Consider the following 13725-nt stretch of genomic DNA (forward strand, 5'->3'; position numbering starts at 1 on the left):
GGACATTGCTGCTAGAAACATCGGGGTGCAGGTGTCCCGGCTTTTCACTGCATCTGTATCTTTGGGGTAAATCCCCAGCAGTGCAATTGCTGGGTCGTAGGGCAGATCGATTTTTAACTCTTTGAGGAACCTCCACACAGTTTTCCAGAGTGGCTGCCCCAGTTCACATTCCCACCAACAGTGCAGGAGGGTTCCCCTTTCTCCACATCCTCTCCAACATTTTTGATTTCCTGTCTTGTTAATTTTCCCCATTCTCACTGGTGTGAGGTGGTATCTCATTGTGGTTTTGATTTGTATTTCCCTGATGGCCAGTGATGCGGAGCATTTTCTCATGACTGTTGCACTTTCTATACCCCCAACCTCCTTCCTCGACTTCTTCCCAACCCCCCACCCCCATCAAAGAAAGCAGGCTTTATATACTACTCTGATCTTGGGAGGTATTGGGTATGAGGCAAGGGAGGCGCTCACAGATTCAGAGCCCTTATGGCGTGTAGAAAGCAGAAGGCAGAACAAGAAGAGTGAGGATTCATGTTATTTTTTAAAAAATATTTTATTTATTCATGACAGACACACAGAGAGAGGCAGAGACACAGGCAGAGGGAGAAGCAGGCTCCCTGTGGGGGGCCTGATGTGGGACTCGATCCCAGGACCCTGGGATCACGACCTGAGCCAAAGGCAGATCGTCAACCACTGAGCCACCCGGGTTCCCGTGAAGATTCATGCTAAGTGGCAGAACCCACTACGTGTCAGGTTCTTCATGTCCCTCCTTCCTTAATGACAAGGCTGGGAGCTGATTCAATATCTCTATCCTCATCCTCATGTTCCAGCCAGGGAAACAGGGTCCTAGAGATAAAGTGACTTGCTATAGGTGGGTACACAGCCAAAAAGCAGCTGGGCTTGGATCTGAACTCAGGGCTGGATGATGCCAAATCAATACTCCTTCTGCTTTACCAGAAGCAGGGAGAGTCAGGAACATCCAGGACAGGATGAAAGAGCAAGGAAACTAATATCTATTGAACATTTACTATGTGCTGAGCCTGCTAAGTATAAATGGATTTTTTTTTTATCTCAGTGACTCCCAGCAGTAGCCCTCTTACATAAACAGTTAATCCACAGCTTACACATGAGGCATCAGGCTTGGATAAATGAAGTGTGTTTCCTAAGAGAGCACTGCTAGAAGGTAACAGAACCAGCATTCAAATATAGGTCTAGGGATCCCTGGGTGGCGCAGCGGTTTGGCGCCTGCCTTTGGCCCGGGGCGCGATCCTGGAGACCCGGGATCGAGTCCCGCGTCGGGCTCCCGGTGCATGGAGCCTGCTTCTCCCTCTGCCTGTGTCTCTGCTTCTCTCTCTCTCACTGTGTGCCTATCATGAATAGATAAAATTTAAAAAAAAAAAACAACAAAAAAAAACAAATATAGGTCTATCTGATCCCAAAGCCTTAGCTTCTTCAATAATAACAGATAACATCTACTGAGAATTTACCTTATGCCAGGCACTATACTAAATGTATACTAAATGCTTTAACTTAATTAATTTAAACCTCCCAACTACGTAGGTGCTATTATTATTCCCCATTTTACAGATGGGGAAACTAAGGCCTTAGCAGGCCCAAGGTCACCCAGTTAGAAAGTAACAAAGCTAGGTTCTGAATCCAGGCGGTCTACCTCCAGAGTTCATGGGCTTAACACTGTTTTCTAATATCCTCAAAGCTAAACTGGTATGAGAAGCCCAGAACTACAACTATTCTCCTGGTCTCTCAGGTCAGTGTATTGCCTCCAGGGTGAATGCCCAAAGCCACCTCCTCCCAGTGGCCTAAATCCAAAGAAGGAGATGGACTCTAGGAAGCAAGAGACCATGTGGCCATCCTAGGAGGACTGTTCTCCTGCCATACAGCCTATCCAACAGTTGATTCATAGTTCTCCATCATTAGGTCTCTGGCTGTGGGGGAAGAGGGCATATATTCCAAGGAGAGAATGCTACTCTGCCTGGTAGCAGGGAGCTACCCTTACAAGACTGTCCATTGGAGGTGAGTGGGAAGGAGCCTTGTCTTGTCTAGGGCTGATCATCATCCTAACAGGGCCAAACAGAACAGACATCTGAGTCAACCCAGAGGTCCAGGCTAGAGAGAAAATGAGAGGTCAGTTATCATAACCTCCCCAGGAGACAAATGGCAAAACAGGGTCACAGAATAAGTTGTAAGCAGGGGTGGAAAGATTCTTGCAGACTCTTGGGACAAACCTCTGGATCAAACCACCAATGAGGAAAGTCCTCAAAGACCCCAGCTGGGGTCTCTGAACAGGAAGTGAGGCCAAGGGGAGTACGTTATTCTCGGCCTTGTGATGACACATACCCCCAGAGACTCACGCCTGGCCTTTTGCCATGGGGTTCCTAGGAGTCTTCTGGCTGCCAGCCACAGCACCCGGCCTGCTGAGGCTTGGGGGAGGGAAGAATCACTGCTTCTTAAGAGCTTCCTGCCCATAAAACCTCTAGAACTGCCTAGTGCTAACTTTATTTTTCCTGAAAGAACTGACTTCAGTGTTTCCAGGAGGTTAAAGCTCAGATTCCAGGCTAAACTTCTAGATCTGGAGGTTTCTGAGCATGGGAGTAGATAAAGGAGGAAAACATCATCTCCTCAGATGTCAGAAAAGGGCACACACCCGGGTTATCTGAGATGGAAGAGAGCTATGATGCCTTGAGGCATATCAATGAAATGGCCTTTGTGGGCTCAGATTCTCCTTGGAACATCACCTGACTTGTTACGGGCAGCACAGAAATTCTGAAAGGAGCTGTAATTGTTGTCCAGAATGTAGTTTCATCTAGATTTGTCCTGTACTTAACCCCTAATAGGAGTCATACAAAATACTTGAGACTTAGACACCTGTGACCCTGCCTTTCATTGCACAGAAAGGAAAACAGAGGTCCATAAAGGAAAAATGCCTCCCCAGGGTGCCAGAGTGATTCACTATTCTTAGCTTTAAAGTGGAGTTGGAGAGTGACCCAGTGATCAAGGGCCTAGAGTCTCATGTCTAAGAAAGTTTCCCAGGCTCATAGCTTTCTGCTTCCGCCAATTGCCTTCACACTTGCCTAGGTCCTGCCTGGGTTGAATGTTCTCCTCCTGGGCTCTTTTCCTGGCATTCTTTCCACAGCCCCTGTGTGGTCTTGATTATACCCAGAGGCCTCCACGGATCGCTGGTGTGTCATTCAGCAGGAGGCAAGAAGGCATGCATGCCAGCGTGCAGGTGGCAGACTGGTTGGTGAGCCAGCCGGCAGGCTGGACACTCCAAGCTTGGGAACTGTAATGTTCAAGGAATTTCAACTGTCATTGCTCTCTACTCCCAGCCAATTGCTTAACGATGCCGAGTTTGAATCAGTGACCCGCCTCCTGGTCCCTCCTCCTTAGCTAGCCTCTCTCTCCCTCCCTCCCTCCCTCCCTCCCTACTTTCCTCCCTAGGGCCCTCTGGGAGGCGCCTGAAGAGGAAGCAAGCTGAACTCAGGCCAACCACTGCTCTGTGTCTCTCTTCCCTTCGCTAGGATGGCTGATGGAGCACAGGGCCAGGGCTGATTCTCACAGAGGCCTGCATCCCCTCTAGTCTAGTCCCTAGGGAGAAGGAGGCCTGTGCCCAGCAGAACTCTGCTGGACTCTCCCAGCTCCCTGCACTTCTCCACCATGCCTCTGCTGGATGTTTTCTGGGCTTGCTTCAGAAAAGTAAAGGTAAGTGGCTGCCCAGACCCAGCCCACTCCACTGCTCAGAGGAGAAGAAGGCAGCTGGGGAACCACTGTGTGCCAGCTGGAAGGCAGGTGGGCTTCTGAGACTACTTTGGAGCTTGAAAGAATTGGATTCAAGTCTTGCTTTTGTCACTTAACCAGTTCTGTAAATGTATACTGCTTTCCCATAAAATTAAGTAGGCTAGCTGAGTATCATAAAAGTCTATTGCTTCCCAGGCCTTGCCACAAAAGCAAGATACTTAATTCCTTTGATCCTCAGTTTCCTCAGCTTTAAAATGAAAACAATAGTGGTACCAATCTCTATAAGGTGATGAAGTTGGTATTATTATTTATATACTGTGTGTTTGCAAATAAAAGAGATGTGTGTAAAGTTCCTAGCATGATGCCTTGCATATATATAGATAGATAGATATAGCATCCATATGAGAGGCAGTAACTATTATTATGATTACTCTTACTAATTTCTGTCAACATATATCAAGCTCTGTGCTAGGCACCATAGGAGTTACATGAAGACAAAAAGGAGCATGGCTTCTGTCCTCAAAAAGGTGGTAAAAAAAAGTGACAGGTCTTTATCAAGAACCTACTATATATGCTAGACAGTCAGTAAATGTTTTTAAAGATTTTTATTTATTTATTTATTCATAAGAGAAAGAGAGAGAGAGAGAGGCAGAGACACAGGCAGAGGGAGAAGCAGGCTCCACACAGGGAGCCCAACGTGGGACTTGATCCCAGGTCTCCAGGATCACGTCCTGGGCTCAAGGCGGCGCTAAACCGCTGGGCCACCGGGGCTGCCCAACAGTCAGCAAATTTTTGTTGAGTGCCTACTATATCCTGGACATGGAGAATACATGAGCACAACAGGACCCACAAGGATATGGAGGGCATAATTTCTGCTCTCAAGATCCCAGGAACTGATGGTTATTTGGTATCTGCCATGTACTGGACATAGGCACTTTCAATTCATTAACTGTGGTGGTAATCTTTGCCAAAACCCATTGTTTTCCTGTTTTTATAGGTGGTGAAGGAACACTGTAAAAGATTTGGGAAGGTCATTCAGGTATGCCTGACAGAGTTGGGGTCTGAACTCCTAAAGTCCCTACTTCTCTTGACACTGTGTGATGTCACACAATTTAATTCAGTAGGGAAAATTTTAAATAAGTAGCCTGACTGTAAAATAGGACAAAGGAAAGGCTGAGACCCTTGGAAAGAAAAATCACTTCCACCAGAAGGGACTTGGAAAAGTTTCACAGGAGGTCACATTTGGGCTGAGCCTGAGGCTTGAAGGAAGAGAAGACTTTGTCAGTCCTAAATTGGGGGAAGGGCATTCCAGGCATGCCTGGCAGAGGGAATTTTGTGAGCAAGAGTCTGGAGGCATTCAAATGGTGGCGAGTTGGGGGAGGGCTGGTTTTGTAGGGTGTCTCAAGTACAGGGTCTGAGGGGAGAAAAGCTAGATAAGTGGAATGGGGCTGCCTCCCATAGGGTTTAGAATTGATGCCTGGAGCTGTGGTCTTTACCTAGTGGGAGTCCTAAATGTGATTTTCACCTATCTGCAGTCAAATGGGAGAAAAGTGAGAGTGATGTAGTACAATTTTCAGAAAGCTAAATTAATTCAACTCAGAAGACTATTATTTATTTGGAGATTATTACGTCCTTCCAATGGGGTGGGGTTCAAGAGTGAGAAATTTTAAAAATATCTGTCCTCAGCAAAATAAAAAGTTTGCAGTTCTTACTCTTTCTTTCTTTCTTTCTTTCTTTCTTTCTTTCTTTCTTTCTTTCTTTCTTTCAAAATTGTCTTTCTCACCTATGATATTCCAAAGTCCAGAGACTGTTGTTTTAGGGGATCAGGAGGATTTCAGTAAAGTAGGGATATAATTCAATGGACACTTTTAAGAAATGCACTCCAGCAGCCCTTCCACTCCAGTTTAGAAGGGCCCAAGTGGTGACGCAGAGGCCAAGAAGATGGCAGCGATGGCAATGAGGCTAGGTGGCAAGGAGATGATAAAAAATGGATCTAATGATAAGGGCAAGGCAGAGGAGAAGCAAAAATGTCTGTGAGACTTGACACCTGATTGGCACCACTGTCCTCTACTCTCTGGTTAACCAATCTGGGTGATTGGCAGGGATTTATATCACTTTGTACTCATTACCTCAGTCTCAGACTCCCAGCAAACTCTCTGCTCATGTCAGTCTCTTAGAAATTGTTGGGGCAGGAGAGGCCCCTAAAAGACTTGGAGACCTCTATCACAGTCCCAGACACTAGCACACACACACATACACATCCACTCCTGCATGTCCACAAACATAGGATGTACACATATATATGTTATAGTTACACACTCATGCATAGACACACCATTCAAGTGTGCACACACATCCATATCAAAATAAATACATTCAAATGCACACACACACACAGAGTGCACATCCACAATCATGTAAACTCACACACATATGCCTGAATGCACATACAGAGATAGGCACACATGTACACAAATCAATACCTTCCCATGCATAAGCATGCAGACACACAGAGACCTAGGCACATAGACAAAGTCATGTAGACATACAAAAACACTCACATGGCACAAAGGTAGATATGCATGCATGCCCACACACAGGGCTATGGCAGATATGAATCAACACATGGTTGTATCTCAGGGCTAAGAGGCAGCCTGCCAGACCCACATACATGCTACTTTTGCAATGCTACTGCTTTGAGATCCTGGTCAGAGAGGCAGGCCTTCTGGGCTTCTAAGCCCAGTTAAGGGCATGGGCTTCTCTGAGCCACCTTCCCATTCTGAGCCAGGCCCCCTTATGAGCACTTGCCTGATTGTGGGAGAGCTGACTGCAGAGAGAGGCATGGCTGTAGTAGTCTGCCATAGCTGAAAGGGATCTTTTAGATCACCTCATTCAACCTTCTTGTGGTCCTAATGGAGACACCAAGCCCCCTACCATCCTATACCATATAGTGCTCTCTAACAGCTAAAGATATATGAGGAGGAGGGGAAGCAGAGAAACTTAGGTTTGAATTCCAACCCCCCCAACCTGATACACACACACACACACACACACACACACACACACACACACACTAGCTGCCTTTGAGCAAGTCCTTTCTGAGCCTCAGTTTTCTTATCTAAAAAATGATACTAATCAGTGCCTGCCTCACAGAGATGCTATGAGACTTTGGAGCGGTTGTGTCTTTAAGGTGTTCAGCATAGAGTAGGTGGTCAACACATGACTCGTTGAAAGCAGATTTCCAAACTGCATGCTGGGGGGCACCAAGGCAAAAAACAAGGGTTATTCTATATTTGGAAACTCCAGGGTTAAGATCTCAGGTCTTATTTTTTTAAGATTTTATTTATTCATTCATTAGAGACAGAGAGAGAGAGAGGCAGAGACACAGGCAGAGGGAGAAACAGGCTCCATGCAGGGAGCCCAACGTGGGACTCAATCCCGGGATTCCAGGATCATGTCCTGGGACAAAGGCAGGCACTAAACCACTGAGCCACCCAGGGATCCCCAAGATCTCAGGTCTTATCTGCTCCTTAGGCATATTACCTTCAGCACTCTACTCTGGCCCTGCCTGAGTTTGGGAGCTGAAGGGTGCCACCTCAGAAGCCAGAGATACTGGGAAGGTAGCAAGACAGCAGGCCAGGGCCCAGGACTGCTTGAGAAGCACTGGGGTTAGGGGCAGCCAAGGGACAAGACGTTTGGATGTGAGATGAACCCAGTATAAATAGTTCCATATGTGTCTCATGTGTCTTCCCTGGAGACCAGCAGGGGCCCGAAAGGTATCAATGGCCTCTCAGCACAATCGAGGATGCATATGAGTCCAGTCCCCACTCCAGCCTCACACTCACACATGCATGCACACAGGACTCTTTCTTTGATGTGTCGTTTTGCTTCTTTCCAGCACCTAACATGGTGTTATGCACATAACAAGTGACCAGAATTTGGATCCTCTCTCATGTAACTCACTTTGTATCAGGTGGACATATCTATTTCTGGAGGGCACTGACCTGGGAGGTGGAGAATCTGGCTGGAGCTCCATCTCAGCCATGACCTCTAGGTGACTCTGAGAGGGTAAATACTCCCTGCTGTCTCTCAATTATTTTCTCTTATAACAGGTAAATAGTCATACAATAATCAGAGATGGAAAGGTCTATGGAGGTCATCTGTTCCTCTCCCTTCCCTCCTTCTAAACTGTGGATGAGGCACAAAGATGGAAGGAGATGTGCCCAAGGTCACAGGGGGGCAGTCAGAACACAGCCAGGTCTATTACATAGACCATAATCTCTTTCCTCCCCCTGTGGCAAAATCCAAACACAATTTGTCTGTGGTAGAATCTAACGGCAATACTAAGTGGGACTTTTACACACATGTCACATATACATGTACAATAAGCACACATGGCAATATCCCTGTCTCACCTACTTGCAAAGCTTCTATGGGAGGCAAATTATGGACAGAAAAGTCCTTTGTAAACTGGAAAGCCTCAGAGAGTTTAGCCATCCAGTCATGGTCCAACAAGGGACATGACACTTGTCCCCAGTCACTGTACTCTCATACTTACTCGTATATAGGAGATCAAGGGCTTTCCTGAGTTCACTTGAGGATATATTCTCAAACACCCTCTCCTATGAATGCACTGCCACAATGTGCATGGGACTTGCATGTGGCAGTTCTTATACCTGGCTCCTTGGCGCCTGTTCATATGGGTGTGTGCTTCACACTCCCTCTGCCCCTTCATATTTATGTACATAATATACAGTCATGTGAGCACACATACTCATGTGTGCTTCTTCATACCTGGGGCTCTTTCTGTCCCCTGGCCAGCTCACCACTTCCTAGTTTTTGACCAGAATCAGTCTGGCAGGATGTGGGGTGAAAGTGTGACAGTAACTGGGTGATTTAGCAGCTGTATTCCTAGCTTCCAGGATGTATCTACTTTTCCAGGCCTTTGCCCTTATTGTTCCAAGCAAGACCAATTTGCCACATACAGTATGCATTCATTGTGGGAGGGGCAGGAGGAATTGTAGAGAATTCAGGATAGCATAGGAATTTATAGAAACTCTTAAATGCTTCTGGATGCCATTCCTACATTCCATGTAGGAGTCCTATCACATCTTGTCAAAAGGAGGGCCAGACATTGTTGCATACTTCTAATGATGCTCATGACCTCAAATATCCTGTTTCTTTTTTTTTCCCTAAGACTTATTTATTTATTTGAAGGGGGAAAGCGGGGCAGAGGGAAACAGAGTCCTAGAAAGACTCCTCACTGAGCATGGAGCCCAGTGCAGGGCTCAATCTCACAACTTTGAAATCATGACCTGAGCAGAAACCAAGAGTCAGATGCTTAACTGACTGTACACCCAGCTACCCCTCAAATAGCCTGTTTCATCTGAGGACACTGCCACAGGTCCCTTAGCCAATATGTGTGTGTGTGTGTGTGTGTGTGTGTGTGTGTGTGTGTGTGTAAGTGGAAGGTGTATACCTATACATCTGAGACTTATACCTACAGTTACCTCTCAATCACTGGATCCAAAGAAAGGAATTATTACATACTCCCAGGTCATGGGAAAACCACTTAGTGAGGATAGGACAAGATCTTATATCCCACTGAAGTAGTCTTCACCCTTAGGACCTCTCTTTGCATTTCCATAGCTTAATTGACTTGAGTGTCGGGTAGTGACTCCTGACATGGGTGAAAAATGCACACTATGGATTGTCTCTGTGTGGCTAATTGTAAGTTGCCTAGATGCTAACATATGTCACATATTTGTGAGGTTCTTGTCAATGTGTTGAAGTAAAAGAATAGGTATGCTAATGTTATTGACACACATGGACTTAAAGAGAGCGTGAGTTGGTTTCTGGGTGATCTAGGAACTTTCCTGGGAGGAATTTCCTGGCTCAGAACAGAAGGCAGCTTGGTGTGGCAGGAAGAACACTGGGCATGGAGTCAAACTGGCTTGGATGTAATGCCCACCTCTGCCACATTTAAGCTGAGTGGTCTTGGGCAAGCCACCTCTCCTCAGTGGATAAGACTTAATGGAATTTCCGATGAAATGACGTATATAAAAGCCTAACATATGATAGATATGCAGTTGGATCAGAATCTGATGAGATGATTTATGGAGAAAAAGAGTAGGGAGTCTTCTTCAAGGGAGAGTAAGGTTGGAGACAGAAGAAAGAGGAGGCACAGAGCCAGGGGACTTGCCTTGGATCTAGAAATGGGGTGCGAATGCTTATAGGAGCAGAGGTCAAAATGAGAGACTTGCAAATTTGTATGTGGGAGTTCGACTTTGCCAAGGGTACTCTTGATGCAGTGAAAAAAAAACAGGGTGTCCAAAGTAACAAAACATGAAGTTGAGGTGTTCACTCTCTGAGCCACAACTTGCTAGCTGTGTGACCTTGAGAAAATTACTTCACCCCTTTGAGCTTTAGTTTCCTGCTCTGTAAAATGGAGCTAATAATAGTACTCACTTCATATGAGACCTGAGTTACCATGTATCAAGCACTTAGAAAAGCACCAGGCACATAGTTAGTGAGCATTAACCATTTTTATTATTTATACACTGGGAAAAATTATAATTCCTACCTCCCAAGGTTGCAATGAGGATCACATGAAACAAGGATGGCAAGGCCTGTTGACATGTTCATTTATTATTATCTTGAAGAAAATGGGAGGTTTCCTTAAACTGGGAATAGCCTTGAGGAATTCATTCCTTCACTCATTACCAAGCAATATTTATTCAGGGCTAACTATGTGCCAGATGCTGTGTCAGGCTCTGAGGAGATGGGTAATGGTTAACAAAATAGCTGCAGGTCTCTAACCTCATGGAACTTACTGTCTTGCGGATTTAAAATGACAGATTTTCATACTCACCCCCAAGTGCCCCGTTGGTGTATATGACTGATTCAGTCCAGAAAATGCCAGGGAATGGAACTTAACAAATCTTATCTATCTAGCATCAGTGCATGGCAATCTCACTTAGTCTTCAAGGCAAGAGAATGACTAAATTGGAGTTCCCAGTATTTCCTGCAACAGCATTGCCAGAACAATCTTAACAGTTGGCCCAGCATGAAGGTGAAAATGGAGACCTCCAGAATTACCTGATCTGAACTCCTAACCATTGTGTCTCTTTTTCCCAGTTGCCCCATTTCAGCACAATTAGTGCTATTTGATCAAGTCATCAAGAGACTGAACAGTATTTGTCCTGGGAACTAGGAGAGATGGAGATGGGCACTGGGGAGGTGAGATGGGGAGTAGGAAGCAAAGCTTTGACTCTGACTTATGTCTTGGACATTAATTTTTACTTTACCTTTAGTTTCATTGGCACTGAAAGGAGTGTGAATGCGGGCTGCTGGGGGGGTGGGTGGAAGACATATCTGACAATATGGCTGGTGAAGGCAGAAGTAACTGGAAAAGTTTGCAGATTGGCAATGCCAGGTTTGTTTTCCCTCCAAAGTACTGCAGAAAGTTAAAACTAGTATTAGCTAACATTTATAGAGTACACATTATGTGGTAGACACTGTTCCATGCCCTTCACATATATTAACTCAGTTTATCATCACAGTAACTGCAAGGCTATTATTGCCATCATCCTCATTTTATGGAAACAGAGAAAAAAAGTTAGGAAACTTACCCAGTTAGGAAACCAGGAAACTCACACAGCTATTATTGGGATTTTAAACTCACGTAATCCAGGTCCAAAGTCCATGTTTTATATACTATGTTTATGTAATCTCCGCTCAGTTTCTCTATCTATAAAGTGACTATTTTAGACTGGTTTATCTCTGAGAGTCTTTCCAGCTCTGCCACTCTCATTATATTTCATATATAGTTCTTTGAACCTCCAAGCAAAGTGGGAAAAAACTGCTCCCCGAATGTCAGTGATTTCTATGCAAGGTCCCTGGGGAAGAGGAAGGGAACTCAGGCTCAGGAAAATGAGCCTGCCCTGGAGGTTGGTCCTCCCTACCGGGAGGTCCAGTAGGGCCTGAAAACAGCTGGAGGCTTGGCAAGCTCTGGGAGCCAGGGCCGGCCCTGCATTTCCAAGTCACTAGGAATAATAACAGGGAGCAGCAGCTCAAATGGCCTGTGCTGGGATGGGGGGTGGGGTTCACAGAGGTTTAAAGGAGTGGAGCTCCTTGACCCCACCTCTCTGGCCCACCCCTCAAGCTGCTGCTGCTGCAACAAGGGACCTTGAAGCCCAGTTCAACTGGTAGTTCCAAGGCCGAAGTTGCCAGGGGGCAGAAGAAAGGAAGCCCTACACTTGGGTAATGGGGCTTGAGGCCCTGGAAAGTAGTGTGGGCTAATTTTCCCTGGACTCTCCTCTGTCTTGGGCTGGGTCACCCTTGGATCTTGGGAGAAGAATATGATATAATGATATAATACAGTAGCTGCTGGAAACAGGGCACCAATCTGCTAGCCCAGGGTCAGCCTCTACTTCCCCTCTCTGAGCCCCAGTTTCCTCATGTACAACATATGGAGAATATTATTTACCTCATAACTGTTTGCAATGATGACATTTATAAAAGGGCCTACCACATAGTAGGTGCTCAGTAAATTTGAGCGAAATTTGAAGATAATTGCTTGGTTGCTCTAGGTGATCCTGGCTCCATGGTTTGTGCTCTCAGTTTCCTCATCTGAAAAATAAGATTTACCTGCCTGATGAGAGCCTGAACTTGGGAACATCCTCTGGAAGTTAAAAGACAGTAGGAAATACTGATGTTACTACCCTCAGGTTCAGGAAGTGGTTTTTTTTTTAAGGTGATTTCTTCATCTCCTGTCCCCACCCTTACTCCCACCCCTTGTTGGACTAGCCCAGAGTCTGGAAAAGAGGCTTTACTCCACTTTGGAACCACTGTCTCTCCCCTTCAGTCCCTCCGCGTCCTCACCCCATCCAAGGCCCTTCTCCTAGAACTCTCGAGCTCTGGGCAGGAAGGAAGGTCCCTGTTGGTTGGTGGGAAAGTCAGGCCTTAGGGATATGACATTCCTGAGATTATCCAAAGAAACCCTGGAGGCTGTAGCTACAAGCTTGCTCTCCTTCCTGGCCTGCTATCTTGCCTGCTGTGGAGGCAGAAGGACAGTAAAGGACAAAAGGCTGGGGGAAAGAGGCCCAAAAAGCAAAAGGCTGGTCCTGGAACAGCCCTGCTGGCCAGGTATGAAATGGGGAGCGGGACAGGAGGACAAGAGGCCTTTCCATAACTGGCAGAAAGGAATTAAGGTGAGAAGGGTTCAAGGTAGCAAGAATTTCTGTCGTGGGAGGAGTTATAAAATGATATGCAGATAAGCATTGCTGAGGCTACAGGTCAGGGTCAGGTACTCTTTTGGGGGGCAGGTGAGTAGATATGAGACCACCATATCTAGGGTTCTGGTGGCTAGGAGAAGACAGGCTTTCTGGGAGGCCCCACATCAAGCTAGCGTGGGATAGCTTGTACCCTCAAAGAGGAGACAAAAGAAGTAGATCCTCTGGGAATTCCTCAAAAAGCTGTCCCAGACTCTGGGACCTTCTAGAAGTCATGTCTTTCATTGCCCTTTCACTGCTTGGATTGTCCCTTACCCCCCTCCCTGTGATGGGACAATGAGAATTGTTAAGGACTTGCCTATCATTATAGGCAACAAAGAATTGGAGGACCAGCAAAGAATTGGTCAAAGGCACATGGTCAAGCCCAGAATGCCTGTGCTGGTCAGTCTTACTCAAATCAGGTCTCCTTTCCCCTTTCCAGGAAAGAGATTGACATCCCTCAGGCCTGTAGCATCCCCTGAGATTTCACACCCTGAACATGAGCACATGTTCCCAGTCCTCTGGAATGGGGTTTAAAAGTGGCATCATAACACCAGTGCTCCAATTTAGAACCTGGTGGCAGGATGATTCCAGACTCAGCCCACACAATGCCCTTCATATACCCATATGTCTCCATATTGGACTGTGAGCTCCTGTAAAGACCTAGCCTATGTCTTACCTACCTCTGTGTCCAGCCCCACAC

General features: G+C 46.1%; 1 protein-coding gene across 1 annotated transcript in view; it reads left to right on the forward strand.

Moving 5' to 3' along the window:
- Window positions 1–3557: 3557 nt before the first annotated feature.
- The window catches only part of STARD8 (StAR related lipid transfer domain containing 8), an 81052-nt gene continuing 70884 nt past the window's right edge, over window positions 3558–13725 (forward strand). Inside the window, exon 1 of the mRNA XM_041741134.1 lies at window positions 3558–3714. Coding sequence (XP_041597068.1) covers window positions 3670–3714 — 45 coding nt within the window. The 5' untranslated portion in view covers window positions 3558–3669. The remainder of the gene's footprint in view (window positions 3715–13725) is intronic.

This window comes from Vulpes lagopus, chromosome X (genome assembly GCF_018345385.1).
Source record: "Vulpes lagopus strain Blue_001 chromosome X, ASM1834538v1, whole genome shotgun sequence".
Taxonomy (NCBI): Eukaryota; Metazoa; Chordata; class Mammalia; order Carnivora; family Canidae; genus Vulpes; species Vulpes lagopus.